A 25,829-nucleotide genomic window follows, 5' to 3' on the forward strand; every position below is an offset into this window, starting at 1 on the left:
GCTATAGCCAATAGAAATGGAGGAAAGGTAAAAGTCACGCACAGGAACCAAGGAGAAGCCAGGTTTATATTAAAAACAATAGATTTTTCAGGCGAAGCCTAGAAATGAATTCAGACGTTTTTCCGTAAACTTCTATTTTACACTGTTCCGTCCGTACCTTTGCGGAATCTAAATTGTGCCGATATGGTCGGTATTTCCTAATGGGAAAGGTGGCAGTCCTCGTGATGTGTACGTTACTGCATCATGGTGATGGACTATAAGTTGGGCGGGGCATCCTACTGGATGAAGTAAATGCCTTACTACCATAGACATTTTATTGGAGGACACTAGAGGGGGCTGTAGGAAAAGCAAACATTCTATTCAATGCAAACATGCTTTATTACAATAACCAAATAAATACAAGTAATTTCAATGCTGGTTTGCATGTGGTATCCTCATATGGAACTATTCGATCTTTATTTTAAAGTACATGTGCTGGGGCAAATTTATTTCTTGTTGTCGCTTGATGTCAGATATACGGACGCTTTAGAATTGTTACAGTTTTCATCGTGGGCGTTTCGAATCTTTGCTACTTTGCATAGTTTTGGAAAATCTATTATTTTCATTTCTATCTCTCTGAAGTAGTGTTTTGCTTCATCCGTTGGCTAAGGAAGTGCGATTCATCTTCATTAAAGTGTGCGATAACATTGCACACAGAGGCTGCCCACATCTGGCTCTCTGGTCTGTCTCCATCTCTAGCCTGTGATTTCTGAATGCTTGTTTGTAATTCATTATCTCTGTGATATTAGGTAGCAGCAAGGATATACTCCTTGTTACGCTGTTTGTATTATTTCATCCAATTCTGCATCACAGTCAATTCTTTTGGTGCATGGACTCTGACCTCAAGTTAGTAAATCTCTGGCTTCATGAGACGGTTGATACCCTTCCCACTAATACAGTTGTTAAAGCGAAGCACAGATGCCCGTTGGGACCATGTTTTTTGGCAGAACCTCTGCCCTTAAAGACTGTAAGCAACTAGAATGCAAATGGCGGCTGTAGTATGATAAGGAGGATAAAGAGGCTTACAACTGGCTCCTAATGCTGTATCACAAGGCCATTAAAACAGCTCAGAATGCCTGTTAGGCGCATCCCATTGCTGACACTGATAATATCCTTTGTGAAATATTCAAAAGCGCTAAATTCTATCTGAACCCTACAGCGTGTAGCCCTAGAAGTCCAGCCTCGGCTCAACTACTTTTTACTTTCTTTGAGAATAAGATTTTGAGTATTCATGCTGGCTTTTTGCACCCTGCTGTTAGTCAGGACATTTTACCTTGAGCAATTGGCGATCTGAGCCCTCGAAAACGTGCATGCTCTTTGAATAAGTGTGCCTCCATTTCTATAGAGCAAACATGGCAGGCCTTATTGCAGTGCAATTCAGGGTATCTTAGTGACCACTGTCCCCCATCCTGCTTGCTAAGGCCTCAAAGGGCATGGTACCTATCCCTCACCAGCTTCTTAGCAACTCGCTGAAGTCAGCAGTGGTCCCGGCTCGTTGCAAAAGGGGTTCCTTTACTAAAGAAACCTTCGGCCAACCGTTTAGTCCTGTCCCATTTTTGCCCAATGTTGTTGCTCCCTTCATCTGGAAAACGCTGGTAAATATCCAGGTGTCTGATTACTTGAAACACAGCAAAGTCCTACACCAGACCCAGGAGAGTTTCAGTACCCACCATAGTATGGAGACAGCTGCTCCTGAGGTTAACAAGATGATTAAGATCAGTCGGGATGAAGGGAAGAATGCAGCCTTGATCTTTTTGGCTGTCTCTGCAGCGTTCAATACGGTCTTTCATCCAATTCTTGTACAGCGCTTCTTTGAGATATTTACAGGAGGTTGTCCCTTTATTCTTCGACTAGCAAAAAGCTGGCTTTTGGGGTGCTACAGAGCTCCTCTTTTAGCCTTACATTACTTAACATCTATGTGGTCCCCCTAGATAAATTGATAGAATAATATTGCTTTAAAACTTTGATATGCTGAGAATACCCACTTCTCACTTTGGACCCTTTCATCTACAGACGGGTCTGCAGCTTTCAGAGCCTGTCTCAACAATGTCCTGCATTGGTTGCGCAAGAGCCCTCTGCAGTGCAGTGCAGAGAAGATGGAGATCCTTCTCTTTGATCAAGTGAGAAAGCACAGTGTTGCTAACTGCTGGTGGTCTAATATCCTTCCTCTTCCTTCAGCTCCCACAACAGCAGCAGCCCAGAGTTTAACTCAAACTCTCCTACCAACTTCAGGTCCGGTCTACAGTTGGGACCTGTTTTGTGTTTGTTACGCACCCTTAGTAAGTTCATTGATCTTCTTTCACTTTCAACGTGCAAGACGGATGTTCATGCATTAACCTACACGTTAGATTATGTGAACATTCTCTACCTTGGCTTGTCCTTCCAGAAGAATGGATCAGGAGACTACAAGTGGTACGAAATGGAGCTGCACGTCTTGTCCAGGAAATCTCATAACACCTTTAGGACTTGCACTGGCTCCTGATCAAGAAAAGGATGTTAAGGCCCTTGGCACCATTCTCCGAGCCCTTTACAAGTATCTTATCAACAGGATAGAGCAAAATTATCTAACTAGAAATCTTAGATGCACGTCTGCCTCACTAGCTAGAGTCCCAAGGTTATGCCGGCTATCTGTTTAGTAGCTGAAAACAGAAATTGCCCCTTTTAGAGAGACCACTACACCTCCTAACTATCTTGCCCTTCACTTGCAGTTATTTAGAGCTCGTATTCAGTCCCTGTGATACCTGGGCGTTGCCCTTGTTTTCCATTTTACTGACAGGAAAATCAAATCAAATAATTAGTAGTTTTCGCTCAGTGCCATTCAAGACTGAAGTGTGTTTCTAGCATTTTTCTCACTGGTAGGAGTCTCATGTCTGGGCACATCAGCAGCTTCCTGGAGCTTCTTCACCTCGCACTTGCCTCAATTTCTGCTGTCCTCTTTCCAGGAGCTGTCACTTCGAGCGCCATCTTGTGCTCTGCAGCTGCAAAGGTGCCAATGGGCCTCCACGGAGCCGGCACTCCTTGAACTGCAGTTATTTCACCGATTCAGCTTTGCAGATCCTCAGTCGATGCGGGTAGCTCAATCCCTGTCCTTTGCTCTGTCTTTCAGCACCGTATGCCATGCCTATGCTAGGATCATGTTGGCTTTTGCGGGACAGGGGTGCAGTGTCGTGTTTTTCGTCCACACCCTCTTCAATATCATCACCTTGACCTAAATCTTGGCTGTACGGACAAGGGACAGCCTCTGTATGATGGGCAACAAATATACCTAATTCCTTCTAATGACTAGGCCCCACACCGAAAATAACCCAGGCTTGTGGCAGGGGTGAATTCTTAACAGTATGTTGATGCTGAACTTCACTCAGAATCTGTACTTAGGATCTTATGAAGGCCATAGCTCTGTTGGAAGCTTTTTGCTGATTCAGGAGGAATACAGACACAACTTAGTGAATGGCTGAACAGGGGCACGATTCAGTCTGAGCCTCTCAGTCTCTGATGCCTTGTCCACACCAGTCCTGTAATCTCTCCTCCCAGTGAATAAGGGCTGTTCTGTTTATGGCATTAGGCCAATCCGTCAGAAACCTTTCTCAACTGTACACCTGCTCACATTTCAGCTGTCCCTTTCCACCACAGTTTGATTATCTCTAATGGACTTAGGCCTCCTATCCGGTTAAATGCATTCCTTTAGTCAGATCACAATCTGTTCCACCTAGCACAGCACGGGAATCAGGAAACATATCTTCAATTCAGGTTAATTTCTATTTCCAAGCACAGTTTAAGAATCCAGGAGGGTGGGGTGCAGCAGACCTTAAAATCTAGGACGTTGTAGTGCATCAGACCGTGATTTGAGTATATTTTCCCTCCTCCGCCCTAGAAATAGCATGTGAAATGGATTCCTGGAAATCCTGACAGAAAGCTACCCATGCGCTCCCAAGATATATTTGACCCTAGGTTGTAGGACAGATTGTTAGTGTCAATGTCTTGAAGCTTAAAGCTTGTATCGCTTCTGCTTCCGATGCATCAGTTGAGGTGTTGTGGGTACATGTCTTTACAGAGAAGATGACTACTACATTCTGCATCAATAAAAATGGTTGAACAGTGGCACTATGGGTGTAGATGTTGGACAAGAGTATAATACATAGAAACCCATCAAGTAGCAGTCTGGAATTGTTCAACAGCAAGACTAAGCACACACATACTTCACGGGAATGGGAGCTGCGCCAGGAGGTACCCTTGATCCAAATCCATTGGCGGGGTGTTCCAGAGGTGAATTTTCATTTGAAATGTGGGAGGGGTTACTTGCAAGAGACTCTTTTACTCTCATGGGCAGCCGTGCACTTTACAAATCCAGCACATTTACACATTTACATTTTACTGTATTGGGAAACAATGCCATTTTCTTATTCTTTCCTACTCTTCTAATTTCCAGGTTGAGAATTTCCCATAAGTACTTGGTTCTGGCAGCCCCTTCAGTACCAGCTAATTTAGGTTCTCAGGCATGGGCCTGCAAGGTCACAGGCCTTAACCTACCACTTAGACTAGATCTTCTATTTTAGTAAATGGAACATTTACTATTTTAGATAATGTTCTGCACATTCTAAGTTTCTGAGTCTTACAGCTTGGTTCCTGAAAAATTATTTTATGAACATATTTCCCTTTTGAGGAGAAGCTAAAGACCATTGAGCTGGTCACAGTGCTCACCTCTTCCTCTTGCAGTGAGAACATTTGCTACTAAGTCAGCATTCCACTATTGCGGTTCTTGCAGGTGATGATGTGCCCTTTGTAATGATAACACAATAAATCACTCTTGCTCTTTCAGTGACTATGATCACTTTCCATCACTCTTAAAAGTATGCATGGTGGGTTCCTTGACTAAGGGCTGACCCATCCGTAGTGACCCTGGACAATGATGCAGGCATCACTGTCTTCTCAAATAAATCTGATTGCATCTTCCAACCCATGACTATTGTATGGTGGCTCCCAGCTAGACAGTGCATTGATTTTAATGTCTTATGCCTAACTCACAAACCTTTCCACTGCTAGGTTTCCGCTTAGTTTACAAGGGCTCTACTGGCCTCCCAGCCTCATACTGCTGGATTCCCTTCAATAAAGAGCACTGAAACCCACCTGTGCAGCTTTGCGTAGGGAAAGTGGGCTAAAGAGCTGCCTCCTCCTGTCCCAGCACCACTGTGACAGTCTCAGCGCAATAATGCTGTCTCCCCTATAGAAATTAACATAAACGTACTCTCTAGACCAAAGTTTAGAAGGTATTTGGGCTCTTTTCAAGACTGTTTAATTGTTGCCTTGCTCCATGGTTGATTAGATATTTTATTGTTTAAAATACGGAAAATTCTGCTCGTCTTAAAAGTTACTGGAGCCCGCAGAGAATAAGAAAATATGTTCTTGTCTCCATAATTCAATATTTCAAGCCATTCAGCCAAGTTAGTTACTAGCAAGTTACTTACTAGCTTCAGCTGGAAATACGCCAACACTATAAACCCATTAGGTCAGCACATATTAACAATTTTCAGTTACAAAATGTGATTAAATCAGGCTTCTTTTGTAAGGTCTACTTATTTCACATTTTGTAGCTGAAGACATATTTTCTTTATGAACAGGTGAATAATTTTTTCCCATTTTTTCAACATTGCTTCAACAAACTTTATTTAGTTGAGCAATATAGGAATGGATTCAGTATGAAAAATATATATCATATAAACCCTCCAGTGTAAAGGGCTAAAATCCACATTTCATGGAACTGTGCAATGAAAAGTGAGTTGTACACTGGAATTCTTCATCCGATGTGAAGAAAGTAAGTGACCAATATCTAATTTGTCAGCAAATCAGCAACACATTTATTGTACAGCAGTATTGTTGGTTCGGTGGATCTTGTGTTATAAAAGACATCTGCTAACTTATTTCAGTCACTACAGTGATCTCTGTGACCTTCACCAGGGGAAGACCTTAAGTAACAGATATACCATTTTGGAAAATTCGATGTTCTCGTGGATTTCTGCAACATTATCTCTAAAATTGTGAATAATGCCGTTGGCAACTGCTTAACAAGACTGATGTAATGAAATTGTGATTGAAATAGATTTGCTAGGAATTGAACTTCTGAGCACGAACTGTTGATGCATTCAGAATTCAGTTAGCAAACTGTAGTTTAGCTTCATTGCCTGATTCTCCCACCCCAGTTGGAAAGTCGATCCAGTTTGGGGTTTACACTTGGCTTTATCTTATTTGGCAAGTAAATGTTATGGGATTCTAGGTACTAGTGACATTAAGCCCAACCCCACCTCTCATGAGCTGCAAGTGTGGCATCTTTGTAATTCTGTAACATGTTCATGATGGAAGACCTTTTCTTGTGCCAGCTATGTTCATGTAACGGTAGTTGAGATGGAGTTATTTGACGTTTCAAAATCTGGGTTTTTCACTGAAACAAATGTTTTCCTTGTTACTGAATCTTTTATTGGAGTTTCATGTTAAACAGGTGATATGTCTTTCTGTATTAGTCCACATCCCTTTTTGCAAGCAAAACATTTTCCATAATTTTGATATTAGCGGGACTCGCAAGGTTTATTTTGATCCCACAAATGCCTTTAGAAAGCCAGGCTGGATCTGGTGTTTCATTGTCAGGAATAAGAGGTGATTGAATTCCCAAAGACTTTTTTTGAGCTAGTATTGGTACCACTCCAATGTTGTTTGTATCGCGTGTAGGTTTTAGTAACTCAAAGATCACTCCTTCCTAGCTCTTGATGTTCTTGTCTGTTTCCTGCGATCTTGCACTTGGTTTAATTCACATTGAGTCTTGTGGCCTGTTCCTGTGAACGAGGTTATGTGGCTTTTATTCTTGTACTTCGAATCCCTTTATGGTTCCCAGTACCTGTCCTCATCTACCCCATCTCTTGCAGGGAGTGTCAACGCACACAGGGTGTCTCCACCACAGACTTAGTAGGAAGGATGCTGCTTATGACCAAAACCCATCACAGTAACATGGTGAGTGTGGCCTCCTTAGCCAGTCAGTCTGTTTTTGGTTGTGACGAAGTTGTAATGATGTTTTGTGACCTGAATCTTTCTTTCCTCCTGCAGTACGAAGATTACCAGCAGCACACAGACAACTTTGGCAAGGTGAGTTTTTACTTTCCCCGTTAATACAGCAGTATGGAATCGCTGTGTATAGATGTTTATGGGATGGAGGCTTGCAGTATTCCCTGTTCGGCTCATACTGATGTGTAACAGGAGGCTGGTGATACCGGAGAATAAGGAAGGGGAGGTGACCCTATGACAAGTATTTCCTAGCTTGGGTTGGAGGGTGTATTCGCATGGATTGGGGGAACTTACCCGAAATGTGAATAGTTGTATTAGTTTGGCACAGAGACTGAATGGGGTGGGGAATCTTACCCTAGGCTGCGAGGGACTTAGTTTTGGGTGGGTTTGTGAAGCATGTGATGAGGAATCCTGCTGTGCTTTCCATCTTTCAGTGTAGGGTGTTCCAGTGGGTGATGCTTGCTCATGTATGCTTTGTACGGAATGCATGTTAGATGGTAGCCCCTGTTCTTTAACCATTTTTCAAAATATCATGCACGAAGCTGGCAGACAAGCTGCGTATACCAATAAATGCCACTGGCTGCAGCTTGAATAAATGGAGATGTCTTCGTTAAGTATTGCCGTCACTTCTGTGAATTGAAGCAGTGAGACATGCGTTTCATGTTCGGGTATTAATGGAGTACTCTTTTGCAGTTGAAGACTACAGATGGTGGCGTGGTTGCTGAAGGTCCCCATGTTGCAGGATCCTCCACTTTAACAGACCTCGCATAGTTCCCATATGTCACACGTTTATGGAAACAACACCTAGTTTACTCCATTACACGCCTGTTTGAAGTCCCCAGACGTTTTGCAGGATCTGTGCCCTGTTTTAGCATAAAAAGCACAACAGACGGGCGTTTTTTTATAAAAACATGTTTTATTAAGATTGTACACAATGTGCAGGTCTCTGTTCCCCAGAGATAACTGCACAACATTTAAGCTTCCAAAAATATAGTACAATCCAATTTTCTACTGAACTGATCAGTCAGCAAATACAGAGGCAAATGTAAACATCACCCCCCCAAACCACCCACCACCCAAATTCCCCACTCCCCCAGCCCCCACCCCACCCCCCCACCCCCCTTTCGCACGGTCATCAACCTTCGTCTCCACTTCGGCACGCAAACTCTTAACCTAATGCATACTCTGATTATTAGCATCTCATCCCACACCCACCAGAGGGTCCTGATCCTCCGGAGGCTCGAGCCACAGACCCCTATAATCTGCCCACCGCTTCCAAATTTTGAAGTGTTTCCGTGGGCAGCCCCTAGCACAAATATCGGCCTCTCCAACCCCATGCAGAAATCAAGCCCCATCTTCCAGGCCACCACCATGGGAGCTCGCGTGTCTTTCAAAGCTCGGGCCACATCCCTCTTGGCCAGGGTGAGGCCCAACAGAAGCAAATGTCTCTTATAAATATTCCCTCCTACCCCCTCCAAGACATGAAGGAGACCTAGCTGTGGTGTACGGGGGAGTTCCCATCCAAGCACTTCAGACATACAGTCCCACACCCCTTTCCAAAATCTAGTCAGCGCAGAACAGCTCCACACTGTATGCAGGAACGTCCCAACTGCCAGCCCACATCGTAGACAGTCCGGGGACTGTATCAGGCCCGCCCGCCATAAGCGCTCTCTGGTAAAATAGACCCTATGGAGGTACTTGAACTGTATAAGCCGCAGGCGCATCGATATGGCGGCACCCCGGGGCCCGATCAACGCCTCTCTCCAATCCTCCTCCTCCAAGGCACCCACATCCGCCTCCCAGGACTCCCGCAGTTTCTGTAGTGAAGTGGAACAGTGTGTAACTAATGATTGATATATACGGGATATCTTTTTGGGCCCCAGGTCTCCCATAGATACCTTGGCCTCTAGGGGGCTAAACTCAGGGAGGGATTCAAACCCCGCCAGAGACGGGGAGAGAGCGTGGCGGAATTGAAGGTATTTGAAAAATTGAGTGCGGGGCATACCAAACTCCCGGCTGAGCTCCTGGAAGGACTTAAGGGTCACGCCCAATAGCACGTCCCCCAATGGGGAGATTCCGATGCTGTCCCACCCTCCAAAGCCTTGTAACGCGGCTAGGCCAGGAAGTCGACCATATCGCCAGAGGGGAGTTTCACCTGTCAAAGTGTGCCACAAGCCCATACACCTCAGGGCCTGCCTCCAGATCTGAAACACCAGTTGTGTGCCGGGAGGCAGCATCTTTGGTATCTGCACCGCATAGAGGATAGTGTGGAGCGAGTGGGCACCCATTAGGAGGCGCTCCAAAGCGTACGCCGGGTCTCTCCTATCCCCATACCACCAATCATTTAGAACGAGCAGATGGGATGCCGGGTAGTAGGAGAGGATGTCAGATGTCGCTAAACCACCACAATAGGTGGAGAGGAAGCACATGCGCACTGCGACCCGTACTGCGCTCCCTGTCCATAGGAACTGCCTGAGCGCCGCATTGACCTGCCTAAACCACTGGGAGGGTAAAGGGTACGGGTGATTCTGCAGTTGGTACAGCAGTCTAGGGAGGGGCCACCATTTTAAAAATGGCCGACCTACCGTATATGGTCAACAGCATGCGGGACCATGTTTTTATATCAGCTCTGGCCCGCTCCCACACCGGCACGACATTCCCTTCCCAGGAGATCGCCGGGACATCGGATATGAACACGCCCGGGTATTTAATGCCTCCCACCGCTACCTGTAGCGCTGACGCCCAATCCCCTGCTGGGGGACACCCCCCCAGTACCCATATTGTGGATTTGCGGTGATTCATGTAGAGCCCCAACGTCTTGCCGAAGATCTGCATGATTTCCATGATGCGTGGTCCTGACCTGTCGATGTGTGTTAGAAAAAATAATACGTTGTCCGCATATAACGCTATTCTATCAGACAGGTCCCGATCCCACTCGAATCCCCGTAGTTGCGCGTCCATACGCACCCACATGGCCAACGGCTCCATGGCCAGGGCAAAAAGGTTGGGCGAGAGGGGACAACCCTGTCGGGTGCCCCATCCGATGGCGAATCTAGGGGAGGCAACCCCTGCTACCCTACCCTAACCGACGCCGTCAAGTCGGTATACAGCAGCCGGATGTACAACAGGAAGCGAGGACCCAGATTCAGTCGCGACAGGAGGGCAAATAAATAAATAAATCCAACTCAGCGAGTCAAATGCCCTGTCCATGTCGGCCAACAGGAGCGCCGCTGGCACCCCGGTTTTCTGAACTGCTGCCACTGCCACATGTGCTCTTCGTATGTTATGCCTGGTTGCCCTCTGGGGCATAAAGCCGGCCTGATCTGGGTGAATAAGATCAGCCACGTGGGGCAGGAGACGATTGGCCAATGCCTTAGCAAGAATCTTTGCTTCAACATTTAAAAGAGAAATCGGGCGGTATGATGCATACTGCTCGGGGGCACGGCCAGGTTTATGGAGGCTCCCCCGCTCTCGTGCCTCCTCCACAGCCATTCTATAATGAGTCCCTAGCTGTAGGTGATATTTCCTATAGAATTCACTGGGAAACCCGTTGGGCCCAGGCGCTATACCAGTGTTAAGTTCGCCCAGTGCAGTACCCAGTTCCTCCTCTGTTAAGGGGAGGTCCAAACGGTCCCGCACCTCGTCTGAGACCGAACGCGGCGGCATGTCAGCTAGGAATTTATCCACAACGTCGGCTGGGAGACATTCATTCGAAGCGTACAGGCTGGCATAGTAAGAGGCAAACCCCTCCGCCAATGCCGTGGGATCCGTGACTGGGGTCCCCTCAGCATCTAAGATTCGAGGCAGGGTCTGGGCCTGGAATGTACCCTGGCAGAGCCGGTATAGCATTGTCCCGGACTTGTCTCCCCATTGGTAAATCCTTCTGCGGATGGCCAGCCATATCTGTTTGGCTTCGTCCGTCAGCATGGACGCATAGGATTGCTGCGCTAAAAGAAGCTGCCCTGCCGCTCGCGCCCCACCCTCTGTACTCCATAGGAGCTCTAATGCTGCAATGTCGGCCTCGGCCCGAACCAGGTTCTCCCTACGTTTCTTCCGCGCCGCAGCGCGCCATGCTATGTCTACTCCCCCGAGCACTGGCTTCATTGCCTCCCATATTGTGCCAATCTCCGCTACTGTCCCTACATTTTCGGTCAGGAAGTGGGCAATGGCCTCGCCCATGTGCTTCTGATAATCTGGCTGCTGCAGGTGCCACACGGAAAGGCACCACCTGAATGGCCGCCTCTCCTTGTCTAAACCAACATCCACTGTAATAGGGGAGTGGTCCGAGAGCCCTCGGGCAGGATTTCTGCTGCCTCTACCCTATGTATCGCTGCACCTGGGACAAATAGGTAATCCAGCCTAGAAAAGGATGTATGGACCGCAGAGACGTAGGTGTACCCCCTCGTAGCACCGTGTAGGCGCCGCCAGGTGTCCACCCAGTTGAGACCCCGTGCCATGTCCAGAAGTTTAGTAGAGGGGTCTACAACCCCACTGCTCCCCGGGCGAAACCTATCTATATAGCTGTCCATAACATCGTTCCAATCACCACCTACGATTTGTAGGGCATCTGGGATGCCTGCCGACATCCCAAACAGTTTTTCAACCATTGCACAGGGGGCGGGGCATAAACATTCCCTAACACCAGCGGTTCCTCACCTAGGGTACCTTTGATAATGATATAGCGGCCCTGTACATCAGTCCATTGCGCTGAGTGGACATAGGGGATCCTGCGATGTATGAGGATAGCCACTCCCCTAGAGCCTCTCGTAAAGCCGGCTTGCAACACCTGGTGATACCCATATCGCTGTAGGCATAGTAATTTTGTGCCCATTCGGTGTGTTTCTTGGAGTAGTAGCACATCTGCGCCTGCCCTCTTAGCCTGCCGTAGTACTGCCCCCCTCTTGATCTTATCCAGGACACCTCGCACATTCCAACTGAGGACCCTAAGAGTGCTCCTGGACCCCTGTGTTCTATGCTTAGAGTCAGCCATTAGGGGACATCGAAGGAGAACGCCCAGTCATTAGGCCCTGTCTGCGCACACAAGTCTACATTCCTCCTCTAATCTCATGTGCCATGGAATCTGCTCCCGCGGAGCCACCTAACCACACAAACTCGACCAACCTGCGGGAATAGAAAGAGACATATATACACTAATACAGAGCAGAATATTTAAGCTTGCATTTGATAGTACTCCCAATTCGTAGCAGACACCGCAATCAGGTTCAGTCGACTCGACTGTCGGGGGCCCCCTTTCCCCTCTCGGATGCACTCCTGGATGTTGAACGCTGCCGGGACCGGGACCTCCAATTGCCCTTTCGCCGAGTCCCTCGAGAGGCCCGGGGCTGCGTCCCGCTCTGAGAAGAGTCCGTCTCCAACCCCGGAGGTGTGTGCGCCCTGATTGGTACTGTCTCGTCTGTCTCGTCTGTCCATTTGAACACCTCCTCCGGGGTGTCGAAGAAGTCAGTGAAGACTGGAACACCACCCGCAGGCATGCCGGGTACAGTGAGGCATATGGAAGTTTCAGCTCGCGCAGACGGGCCTTGGCCGCTGTGAAAGATTGCCGCTGCTGCTGTACCATGAGTATAGTCCGGGAATATCATGATGCGCTGGTTCTCGTAAAGCAACGGTTCCTTCTCTCTGGCAATTTTTAGGATGACGTCCCGGTCGTGGTAGTTTAGGAGTTTAGCGATCACTGGTCGTGGCCGTGCCGCGTTCGTCAAGGCTTGCCTCAGTAGTGTCACATCGGACCCAACAGCCCCTATCTTTGCATCCTGCATATCTCTGGACTGCGTTATGGCCGCCATGAGTGCGGCATTGTCCGGCCCAGCATCTAGAAGGCCGCCAGACGCCCCTGCACTACCACTGGGGCCTGTGACTTTGTCTATGGGGCCTTGTTTGGGATTCCCCCCTCCTCCGCCACCTCGACTCATGTTCACCGATCACCAGGGATGGCCCCCCCGAAGACTGTCGGCCGGCACCGCCTCTGGTTGTGACCAGCTATCTTCAATGCCCCGCCGTATACCCGGCTAGCTTCTGGTCCTGACCCTCGCCTGGATGTGTTGCCCTGGACTCTGTCGTTGGACCCACCGCCTGCGAGTTGCGACAGCTTCTCTAGGGCAAGTGTCCTGCTCCACCTGACTCACCGCCGCGACCCGGCCGCCGAAGGGGCTATATGGTCGTCTCCGTTCCACCCTGCGCGCCGAGGGCGGTTCTGTGCGCGACCCACGGGCCAGTAGCAGGGCCCTCAACACTCCGTCCCTTGTGTGACGCTGCCAAGTGCCACCGGAGCAACCACCGCGCCACTGCGGCCAGCTCTCGCCAATAGAATAGGCTCCACGTCATCCAGTGTCTCTGGCCTGCCAGCCCGGCCGCGGGCCACTGGTCGCCGGGTGCCACCCCCTCCACCAATGCGGTCCGATCCGACCGCCGTCGAAGCGGCCGCTGGCCATCCTCAGATGATTAATGCCGGCAGGTCCCCCAGAGCACGCCCCACGCAGTCCAGCCGCAACCTCCTTACTGTGAGCTCTGCCAGGGGTCCGCCGCCATGAGGGGAGGGGGAGGCCCGCAACTCCGGCCGATGTCGAGGTCTGCTAGCAACAGACGGACGTTTTAAACTGAAATTAAACTTCTTCCTTACCATGGAATCGCTCCAAAACTATTTTTCATCACTGGTATCTTTAATTGATTTGTTTCCAATGTAGTTGCTCTGGGTGCACCTTATTCACAGGCCTCTGCAATTTTAGCACTAACGATAGAAGGAAGGGACTTCGAAAAGCCGTGCACCAACTACTCTTTCCACACCTTACATCGGATTTTTAGAACACATCCTGAATTACTTTTCACGGGCCTTCAATATTCCCGATGACATATTGATGTCATGTTCGGTTTTTCGAAGTCGTTTTTTTCTGAGAAAAGTACATTCCTTATTTTTTGTCAGACTTGTGTAACCTTTCGTTGACCCCGTTCCTTAATTAGGAAGGTAGGATGAGCTGCTCTTTCGAAAGATGTGCCCGCTCTGCAGAGGTTACCTTGTGCTTTCAGATGTTCATTCCCTTCCTGTCTACTTGTCCCTCATTAGCCAGCCAGAAACAGTACATTTCATTAGTGTCGGATTCTTTGAGCTTTGATGGAGAAGTCATGGCTACTGCCGCCGCAAAGTGGGACCAAAGTCTACTTCATAACTTGTCTGCTGGCGAGGGTCCTTCCTGGTACCTCAGCTGCAAACGCTGAAAGTCTTTACACAGAAGTACTTTTGAACCCCATGTGTATCCATTTGCAGGAATTGTAATCTTGCTGATAGTTGCAGCGCGCTCTGGAGAGTCTTTCACACAGCAGATACCACCTCTTCTCGAGGTTTAGTAGCTACTCTTTGGAAGTGCTGCAAGTCAAGATTGCCATGCAGCAGCTTTCCGAATAAGTGCTCCAAGTACACATCCTTCTGTGTTGAGAAGAAAGGGTTACTTGAGCTTCAGTTGCTCTACCGCTAGTCACTTACCACGGATGTCTTTGAAACGTAGAAGATTAATGTTGTGACGCCATTCAGCACTAAGGTGAATATCCTTTATTTAGAGTGGCTGTCTGTTGGCCACTGTAGAGGCTACGTCACAGATCTTTGTCATGTTCCCACCCTTGGAACACCTAGCATAATCAGCACCTTCCCAGTGTGATCAGGGCTCATTTACTCTTTATACAAAAATCTCTTCATTTGGTTGGAAGGCCATCAAATAATGCAATCAAGCCTTAACACATTTTACTTAAGTCCCTGAAGAGAAGCTCTCCCTGTACAGCTGCAAATGGGAGGGTTTGTGTGCCCCAGTTTCTTGGGGATGATCATTTGACTGTTCCTAACTTTTCTTACTCTATTGTCATCATTTGTCTGACTCATGGAGTGATACTCGGATACAGACATTCTGCACCATATTTTTCTGACTTTATCATTGGATGCTATTCCAACAATTGAATCTCTATTAAATGCAGTCACACCCTATTTTCTGACTCTGGTTTGTATGAGAAGTAGAACAATCCCAACCAATTAAAGGTGCCTTTTCATCAGAGGTCACCCCAGCAGATTTAGTAGTTTCTGATGTTAGGAGTATGGAACAGGGAAGTGATTGGTACAATGAGACCACTAGCCAAGGAAGCTAAAGTATATGGGCAAAGATATATGTGACACTAGAGAATTATCTATGTGAGCAGTAAATGTACTCCATTATGACTGGAAATATTGTGAAAATGTTACTTCCATATCCCTATATTTGTCACTGAGCAATATTGAAATCGCAACATTTCGTGCATAAGTTAGAATTCTCGGTTAATCACACTTTAAGGGTGTTTGCGGATATAGCTATTTTGGGAGGTTGAAGTTGGGTTGCCACAAGTCTGTCACCACACCTGCGCTGTTTGTTTAAAGTGAGACACCCATTTGGTACAAGTTATCACAGAAAAGCTTTATTTGGCCTGAACAGGCCCGTAGACGCAAAGAAAATCGTCTCCCTGCTAATTTATCTAATGTTGAAAGAGACTGTAACATCCCTCTGCGTCATGAAGAAGGGATGTGGAGAGAATCAAATCTTCGAAGCATATTTATTTTTTGGCAATCTTACAATTCAGATAAGTTCATCAATACACCTTTCAACAACCATCATCATTTGATTTCACCAAAGAGCAGATCAGTATGTAATTTGCTCTAGCAGCAGCAAACACTACGGGAGATTGTTGCTGGATGCAAATAGACTGCGGGTCAGCGAGACCAAAGCTGCCTGATGTACAGTGAGGAATGAGTGCCATCACTAGGTGGTGCTAGAAAGTTGCCTATCATTATATGTCAAGAGTGCCACCTGTATCGCTACTCCCCAACCTAGCATTTTCCCTGGCCATTGTTATGATCACCTCGTTCTCACTACTTTCATCTAGTTGCATAGGGCAGTTATTTGCCGCCATCCCATCCATCTCTGTCACAGTTTCTGACATTTTCCTTATGTCCTTCCATTGTTTCTTCTCTCTTTGTGAAACTGCCCGTTTCCTGCCTTTGCTTGCATGTGGATACATATCCAGTGCTGAGGTGTGGCAGATCCCATTAATCTTTTCTCATGGAGGACACGGTTGAAGCTAGATGCAAATTAATTTGCGGAAATGGAACTTTGACTGTCCGAGGAGTAGGGCGACTACTTCCTGAAAGCACGATGTAATCACACAAGTGGAAAATGTGATAAACAGGTGCCCAAAGGAAGCTGTCATAGCAGGAAAGGCCATAGGCATAACAAGCCTGCTTGCAGGATTAGTAACTCCAGAAGGCAAGACTTCAAAGGACAGGACAAGAATCCCAAAAGCATCATATTGTAGCAGAAGAAAGAGGAGCCAGCAGGAGGTGAGAGGAAATAAACATGGCTGCATTGCCATGCACCCTCCAACCAAACGCCCCTCTTTTATATATGAAAGAAACAGGAAGAGGAGATGATTAAACACCCATTGTGACAATTCCCTTGATGGATTTGGAACTCTACAAGTTAAAGAAAGAAACAGTCATATTGGAAAGAGAAAAAAGGAAAACAGAAAATTGGACTTCCTGCTGAGCCCCTTAAAAGTCACATGCAACCCTTCAAGTGAGTGATAGTCTTATTGGACTCAAGCTTGCAGGAAGGCAGCCAGCCGCCCCTAGCAGTAGCCAAGGGCTGGGAAACTCCAGGGTGGTAGTGTGCGCATGCAGGGCTCAGCTTGCGCAGTCACACGCCCGTTTTTTACAACTATTATTTTAAAAAGTTTAATTTTAACTTATTTTTTATCTTTATGTGCTCACTAGTGTTACCTGCTGCTGGGGAATCGTTGTGCTGACTCCCTCCCTTACTGTGTCACTCTGGCTGGGTCCGTCCGTGCGAGCGGACCCGTCATCTTGGGAGGGGTAGGTGATCCGCTCTAGTGTTTTCTGACACCAGCTACTTCCTGGTTCTCCTGAGTTTCCGGGGGCATAAATTCACCTATGATGCGAACGCGCAGCAGGCGCGCCAAAGGCAAGCCCGTCTGCACTAAGGAAGCGCTCAGCGCCAGCCACGCTGGTTGTTTGGATTCTAATGGAGGGCCTTCAGGGGGCATAGGCAGATTGTCAAGGCAGATGCTTCTTGATTTAGGTGAGTCTGCTACTAACAGAGGGGTCTTACACTTCTCCGATTCAGCAACACCCCTTGGGAACTTTCTTGCTAAAGGCCTCTTAATATGTGGCCTAGTTAATGTTAGGTCTCTTCCTAAACATACGGTTGAGATTCAGCTTTTGCTGGAATCACATGAGCTCGATGTCCTATTCATGACTGAAACTTGGACGCGGGCGGAGTGTGAGGTTGACCTTGGTTGGGCCTGCCCGTCAGGATATAAAATCCACCTTCAACCTAGAGAAAAGGGGAAAGGCGGGGGAGTTGGAATAATCTACAAAGATACGTGGGTGATTGGTACCATTGACATTGACAGGGTCATTGGCGTGGAACTATGTGGCATTTCCTTAACCACTTCCATGCTAATGACAAGGTCAGCTCGTCATGCAGTACACTGGAGCTGTGCTTATGACGAGTTGACCTTGTCATGAAGCATAGGATTTTAGGACTTTCAGCACCCAGCGGGAATTGCCTTAGCAGGCAAGGTGTTAAAAAATTAGGCTGGTCTTATATGTACTGGGATCGTTTGTTATAGGCCTCCGGGTGCGTTCTGTATTTCACAGCAGCAATTATTATTGGACACCCTCTCTAATATTGCAGCTACTCACCATAAACTTATAGTTCTGGGGGACTTCAACTTATGGTTGAATAGACCACTTGATTCTGGCCTTTATAATCTTACTCACTCTTGTGAAGGGCTCGGCCTTTTTCAGCATGTTTCCTCAGCCACGCACAAAGCCGGACACGTACTTGACCTAATTTTTTCAGAACCTCTCCTTCTACAGATTGGTAATATTCTTCCTATGGATTGGACGGACCATTCTCTGGTTAAATTTTTTGTGAGAATGCCTACCATCCGGAATCAGGCACCTCGATCCAAATTTGACTATGTTAGTAGGAATTGGAAGGCTCTTGCTCGTGCAAGAAGTCTTGGCTTGATGTTCAAGGTGGGAGATTGTTTCTCTGTAAACAGACAAGTCGAGGATAATTATGACTCTATTTGTTCTGTAATCACCTCGACGTTGGATTCCCAGGCCCCACTAGAAAAACATAGTTGTAAGGGTAAGCCCTCCGCTCCTTGGTTTACTGACCTTTTAAAGAACCTGAAATTAGCAAGTAAACAGGCAGAGAGGAAATGGAGGCAAGGTTATAAGGAGGCAGATACATTTTTGTGGAAACAAAAAATGCCTGAATACAAATCTGAGATTAGAAGTTCTAAGGCACAACACTTCTCTCAGTTAATTTGTAAAAGTTCCTATAGCACTAGAAGCATTTTTACCATCCTGAATAGCATCACCAAACCGGAGTGTTCTAGGAAGGTGATAACTCCTTCTCTTGCCCTCTGTGAGAACCTGGCGGAATTCTTTCATGAGAAAATCCATTGGATTATTGACGACCTTAAAGTCGGTCAAACTTAGGCTGGGAATTTCTCAGTGGAGGATACGAGCATAGCTGGCTGCCTGCTGAGTGAGGCAAAGACTATTGGGAAGGGGTCGCTGAATCAGGATGCAAACTGTTTATCGGAGTTTCAGCCTTTATCATCAGAGGAGTTTAGTAAATTGGCACAGGGTATCTGCTCTGGATCACCATTAGATCCCCTCCCCCTCCCACCTAACCTCTGGCGGTTAGAGCTGCCTCCTTGTGGAACAACTTACCGGACGCTCTGAGGCACACGCCGAACCTGACTAGTTTCAAAAAACGTCTCAAAACTCATCTATTTCAGCAAGCGTTCTAGCTCCTCTGTTCTCAGCTGACACTATGTCTCTCTTCCGCGCCAGGGCAGTCTTGACTAACAGTGCGCGTTACAAATCAATATATAACATAACATATAACATAACCTCTGGAAAGAATATGGGGAGGAATTGTTTCCCACCCTCCGCCTCATCTGCAATCAGTCTTTAACGACCGGTGTGGTTCCCACCAAATGGAAACAAGCCCTGGTGTCTCCTCTGTTAAAAAAAAACATCCTTAGACCCGGAATGTGCAAAACATTATAGGCCCATCTCTTTGCTACCTTTCCTTTCAAAAATTGTAGAACGCACGGTTAGCTCTGCTCTCTCTGCATATTTGGAACAAGCCAATGTACTGGAGGAGGCACAATTTGGTTTTCGACCAGCGCACGGGACTGAGTCAGCACTGGTGACGGTCATGGGCGAGGTTAGGAGCTTAGGAGGCGGACAGACAGGGGTCAGGCAGTGGCATTGGTCCTGCTGGACCTGTCTGCCGCCTTCGATACAGTAGATCATAAGCTCCTGCTGGATAGACTGAATGGGGTCGGAGTGAGTGGCTGCGCCTGGCAGTGGTTCCTCTCCTTTCTGCAAGACAGAAAGCAGGCGGTGTCTCTTCCCCCATTTCAGTCCTCCTTCTTTGACATACAGCATGGTGTGCCTCAGGGCTCGGCGATCAGCCCTATTTTCTTTAATGTGTACTTAAGACCTTTAATTGATGTTATTAAAGCATACCATTAGTATGGTAAATTATGCTGATGACACTCAGCTGATTCTATCTTTTGATGGCAAAAATGCGACCTCTGGGGAGGTATTTCATGAGTGTCTTCGGGACACAGCCTCCTGGCTACGGAAAAACTCCTTACAATTTAATGCTGGGAAGACAGAGGTGATCTACTGTGCAGCATCGAAGATTCCTCCCCCCTTCCCTGACAATTTCTGGCCTCCTGAAACTCCAATGACAATACAGCCAGTGCAAGCAGCTCGGAACCTGGGCTTTTTATTTGACAATAGACTTTCGCTGGAAGCTCAGGTAACTAAAACGACGGCTGCTTGTTTTGCAATTATCAGGTCTCTTCGAAAAAAAATTCCTTTACTCCCTCTTCATGCTCGGCTCAAGTGGCACGATGTACAATACTTAGCAGGCTCGATTACTGCAATGCCCTTTTCCTAAACTCCCCGGAATTTGTATTGGATAGACTGCAGAGAATCCAGTCAGCAGCTACCAAACTAGCACTTGGTCTTCCTAGAAGAGCCTCAGCATCTGCAGCCCTAGCAACACTTCATTGGCTTCCCTTGAGACAGAGAGTACAATTTAAGTCTCTATGCCTGGTATTTAAAGCTCTTCATGAGATCGGTCCCCTTTCTTTGCGTAAAAAATTTGAATGGTACACTCCTTCTAGAAATCTTCGTTCATCTCTGGCAAGACTGGTGAGGATACCTAAATATAGAAGAGTCAGAATGGGAGGTAGACTGTTTGAAGTGGCTGCGGCCAAGCTTTGGAATAGTCTGCCCCGCGAAATCAGACACATTCAGGAACTATTCCCTTTTAGAAAAGCCATTAAGACCTGGCTATTTCCTTTATTTTAGTTGCCGCTACAGTGTACACACTCCTACTCCTTGAGTTGTTTCAGCGCCAGGATGCCTGCCAGGCGATAGTGCGCTTTATAAGCTCCATAAAATAAATAAAATAAATAATTAAAACTAGCCTCAGCCTCTTGCCTGCAGCCTCACATTTCAGAAATCGTCCCGCGGATTCCAGATTTTGCAGAATTGCGGCTACCAGAAACAAAACAAAATTTAGTTTGAGTAATCCCATAGTCTCCTGTGGCATTGTCTATCAGTGCTGCATTTGGTATTCCAGAAATGTAACGTTGGAGGCAAACCACGTAGTAACAGATACTGGTGTCCTTCAGCAGATCAAAGATTAGATTGTAGCCTTATTCCATCTAGACCTTTGCCTTTACTGTGCATGCCTCCTGGCTCACCTGTTTATGCTGTAACTGGAGAAGTCGAACAGTGACATCTTAAGGGTTGTTTTCCTTATTTGGTTAGTGGATCAGTAGACTATATTGGTAAGTACGCCCTTGGTGACTGAGACTTGCAGTCACCTAGAAGAATTCCAGAAGATAATTGTGTAGATTTTGCATCTCCATTTTTTGGGGCGCCAACCCATTGTGTTATTTCTTCATCGCATATTTTCTCTGTCCACTTAGAAAAACAAATATGTGATCTTTCAACTGATCTCAGACACTGGTAATTACTCAGGCCTGCATTGCATTTCAGCCCTTTTTGCTCACTGTGCCATCCAGATAGGGACCAACCATATGCAAATCTGTATTGGTCCCGTTCCAAAATTCACAGCCCAACCTCAACACCTAGGTCATGTCCCCTCTGCCCAGGAACACAAACAGCAGACACTTGTTCTTGGCCTGGCACCTTTGCTACTAGGTGGTGGATATCAGAGCTCACCTTATTCAGCTCATCATAAACTATAGTATGACGCTGATTCGCTTCACATTGTCTTCAGTTCTTACCCTCTGTTTGTTAATGGTCAGATTGATCTCTTTCAGTTCCATTATTGAGTATTTCACTACTGGGCTCTTGGAAAGTGTTAATCATACTCTGTGTATCTTCTGGAAGATGTCAGTAAATTGATAGCCCTCCAATATACCTCATAGTAACTCCTTTGAAGCAGCCCTTGCTTCATGGTCCAAAGTTCCTGACCCTGTGTTTCCACACAGTTCACATGTAAATCAGATTATGTTGCTGCAGTGGTTCATTAGCACTTCCTAATTGCCCCTTCACAGTCGTAAAATAAAATAATCACTTCAAAGTGCTGTTGGATTCGTTCGACTCACGTCTGGGTCCTAAACTACCGATCCAGCCCCATAACTTCTTTCTATTCCATTAGTCTCTTTTCCCATATTTGTGCACGAAGGAGGACTCCTTGGTCCAGTGCAACCACATTTGCCTGTAAATGAAAACTCCTTAAGCTCCATTGGCAATGCACATTGCAGGGTCCTAAGGGTGTATAGTGGAGTCTCACAATAGTCATGTGATGGCTGCCAAAGCGTACTGGAATGTGTGAAATGTTATGCTGCCCAAGATAGGTGTGAGGCCTTTGTGTAGTAGCACTTAACACAATAGATGGCTGCATAGAAGAAACACGCACCTGGAAGAAGAGTCACTTACATAGAGGAAAGGCCTCAAAAGGAATAAAAACAACCTTACTGTGACAAGAAACAAATTGTTAAATAATGGAGGACTTAAAGAGAGGCCGGAAGTGCTGGACAGGAACTGAACACACCTGCTGTTCTGTGGTCCAGAAGAGGACCCATATCTGACCCTCTATATAGGTCTTCTATTGAAATATTTATAGAGGCAAACATGGAGAAATACAGGGACAGAAGCAGCAAGGACGATCATCATGCTGACAAAAAAATATCCTTAGTATTAATGATACACTGCACTGAGAGTCTGAACTCCTTCAATAGGTGGAAAGTGGAAACGATTCGCAGGACATGACGGCACCGTGTTGGAATGGAATGGGAGTCTGTAGGATGAACACAATGATCTACAATAATATTTGGTTGTAATACACTTTTGGTTACTATCTGCCCCCATTCAGGAGAAGGTCCATGGCCCACAGAGGAGGGGCAGCCTTTGCTTACTCAGATTATAACCTGGGACAATGAAAGTGCCCCCAAGTTTCAGCTTTCTAATTAAAAGGAAAGAAGAACCACAGGCGGCAAGGTGCTGCTACAAGGGTGCCCATGTCAAGCATGGTGTGTGACAGCAGCCTTGCAGTGGAATTATCACTAGTGCCGGATGCTGGTTTTCCCGATTACTGCATGTCATCCTAAACGTGGAGACCTGCCTTGCGAACAGCTCGCCTGTGAAGGAAAGAAACATTTGTGTAATGATTGTAATGCTCTGTGAGCCACGTGCTAGCACGCGGCTCACTGTCATCTTGCTCATCTTTGGTGTGCATTCTCGAGTGCGGCTTCGCGGTTGTTGAGAATCCCCTAGCAACGCCACTGTTGGCGTTGGATTCTCCGCAGCTGGACGGCTCCTGCACTGGGTGCCTGTGTCTTGGAATAAACCCACTTCAAAACCTGCAAATATACTGCCTCCTCATTTAACAATTTGCCCTTAAAAATGTCACTGGAACCTTCTTTTTAGGTCTCGCTGAAGCAATGCTTAAGCATTGCGGTGAGATTCTAGTAAGCGGTCCGAAAAGTCTACCCAAGCTGCGGATTAGACACAGTTCATGTGAAACAGGCGCGTGCACAACGCCAGCCACATCACACACCACCATTTGTCTGTGCCTCGGCATCCGACTTCAAAGGAAGCCTCTCCCCCGCACCCCCATCATACTTCAAAGGAAGCTGCTCCCGCGCCATGCAATGCTCGAGCGGTGCAAACTGCCGTCAACTCTTATCACATTTCTCTCTTCTCTTTCTCTCACCCTCCCTCTCTTCCCATCTCTGCACCTCCTGCACTCATTCCCTTACTCTTTATACTTTCTCACCTCTCTCGCGCACCTATTCTTACATTCTTTCTTTTCTAGCCCTTTCTTCCTCTCTCTTGTTATTTTGTGTTTCTTTATATTTTACCCTTGGTCTCCGACAGTAAATTACGTAATTCACCACTGAGTTAGAAAACAGAGTTAAGGTAAATCTGGAAAGTCCAAAACATTGTCGCAGCATAGTGTGGTCTGTTACCCATCCCTCTTTACCAGGCGGAATTTCTGGGAACGGTGTGAACAGTGATAAGTTCCGCACACTCAAACAGATAGGATTAGGAAGTGCATTTCTCCAGATGTCGCAATTTGATTTACAAATGAACCAAGTTTGTCCCAGAGTTCTTGGGAAGGGGTTGTCTTGCGTGAACAACAGGAGGGAGAAAGGAATGAGCATAGGACTCAATCAATCAATCAGGTCATTTGTAGAGCGCACTACTCACCCGTAGGGTCTCAAGGCGCTGGGTTGGGGGGGGTGCCGTTACTGCTCGAACAGCCAGGTCTTGAGCTTCTTCCTGAAGGAGAGGTGGTCTTGGGTCAGGCGTAGGTCGGTCGGGAGTGAGTTCCAGGTCTTGGCGGCCAGGTAGGAGAAGGACCTTCCTCCTGTTGTCGCTCTTCGGATGCGGGGGACGGCGGCGAGGGCGTGGCTGGTTGATCTGAGGAGGCGCTTGGGAGTGTAGAAGTTGATCCGGTTGTTGAGGTAGCTCGGGCCTTGGTCGTGTAGGGCTTTGTGTGCGTGGGTGAGGAGACGGAAGGTGATTCTCTTGTTGACCGGGAGCCAATGCAGATCTCTCAGGTGTCCGGAGATGTGGCTGCGTCGGGGGAGGTCGAGGATGAGTCTGGCCGAGGCGTTCTGGATCCGCTGGAGTCTCTTCTGGAGCTTGGCGGTGGTTCCGGCGTAAAGGGCGTTGCCGTAGTCCAGTCGGCTGGTGACGAGGGCCTGGGTGACCGTCTTCCTCGTCTCGGTGGGGACCCACCGGAAGATCTTGCGTAGCATGCGCAGGATGTTGAAGCAGGACGAGGAGACGGCGTTTACTTGTCTGGTCATGGAGAGGGAGGAGTCCAGGATGAAGCCCAGGTTACGTGCGTGGTCCGTCGGTTTGGGTGCGGTGCCCAGGGCGGGGGGCCACCAGGAGTCGTCCCAGGCGGAGGGCGAGGAGCCCAGGATGAGGACCTCCGTCTTGTCCGAGTTCAGTTTCAGGCGGCTGGTCGTCATCCATTCGGCTACCTCTCTCATCCCTTCGAGCAGGTTGGCTCTGGCGGTGGCGGGGTCGTTGGTCAGGGAGAGGATCAGCTGGGTGTCGTCGGCGTAGGAGATTATGTTGAGGTTGTGTTGGCGTGCGATGGCCGCGAGGGGGCTCATGTAGACGTTGAAGAGGGTGGGGCTCAGTGAGGATCCTTGAGGGACGCCGCAGATGACTTCGGTGGCCTCTGACTTGTACGGTGGTAGGCGGACTCTCTGTGTTCTTCCGTCGAGGAAGGAGGTGATCCATTCCAGTGCCTTGTCCTGGATTCCGATGTTGCCAAGGCGCTGTACTAGGGTGCGGTGGCAGACAGTGTCGAAGGCCGCGGAGAGGTCCAGGAGGATGAGGGCCGCTGTTTCTCCGTTGTCCATCAGAGTTCGTATGTCATCGGTGGCAGCGATGAGGGCGGTCTCGGTGCTGTGGTTCGCTCGGAAGCCAGACTGTGAGGGGTCGAGGGATCCATTCGTCTCGAGGAAGGCGGCCAGCTGTTTGTTGACGGTCTTCTCGATGACTTTGGCCGGGAACGGGAGGAGCGAGATGGGACGGTAGTTCTTGAGGTCGGTGGGGTCTGCTTGAGTTCGGCGTGCTTCCAGCTCTCAGGGAAGGTGGCGGTGTCGAAGGAAGTGTTGATGATGTCCCGCAGGTGGGGTGCGATGACAGCGCCGGCCTTGTTGAAGACGTGGTGAGGGCAGGGGTCAGTCGGAGATCCGGAGTGGATGGAGTTCATTGTTTGGATGGTGTCTTCGGTGCTGATCGGAGTCCAGGTGCGGAGGGTGGTGGTGGGTGGCGTTGTTGCGGTTGTGGCTTGCGTTGGTTGGTTGCTGAAGCTGTTGTGTATGTCCGCGATCTTGTTGTGGAAGTAGGACGCGAGGGAGTTGCAGAGGTCTTGCGACGGGGTGATGTCGTTGTTTCCGGCGTTGGGGTTGGAGAGCTCTTTCACGATGTTGAAGAGTTCCTTGCAATTGTGTGCGTTGTTGTCCAGCCGGTCCTTGTATGTATTTTTCTTGGTGGCGCGGATCAGTTGGTGGTGTTTACGGGTGGCGAGCTTGAGGGTGGTCATGTTGTCCGTGGTTGGCTCCCTTCTCCAGGCTTTCTCGAGGGCTCG

General features: G+C 47.8%; 1 protein-coding gene across 1 annotated transcript in view; it reads left to right on the plus strand.

Moving 5' to 3' along the window:
* PCYT2 (phosphate cytidylyltransferase 2, ethanolamine) overlaps window positions 1–25,829 on the plus strand; it is a 249,092-nt gene that overhangs the window by 127,408 nt on the left and 95,855 nt on the right. Inside the window, exons 5-6 of the mRNA XM_078653796.1 lie at window positions 6,951–7,035; window positions 7,129–7,167. Of these exons, the coding sequence (XP_078509922.1) occupies window positions 6,951–7,035; window positions 7,129–7,167 (124 nt within the window). The remainder of the gene's footprint in view (window positions 1–6,950; window positions 7,036–7,128; window positions 7,168–25,829) is intronic.

Source organism: Lissotriton helveticus, chromosome 7 (genome assembly GCF_964261635.1).
Source record: "Lissotriton helveticus chromosome 7, aLisHel1.1, whole genome shotgun sequence".
NCBI lineage: Eukaryota > Metazoa > Chordata > Amphibia > Caudata > Salamandridae > Lissotriton > Lissotriton helveticus.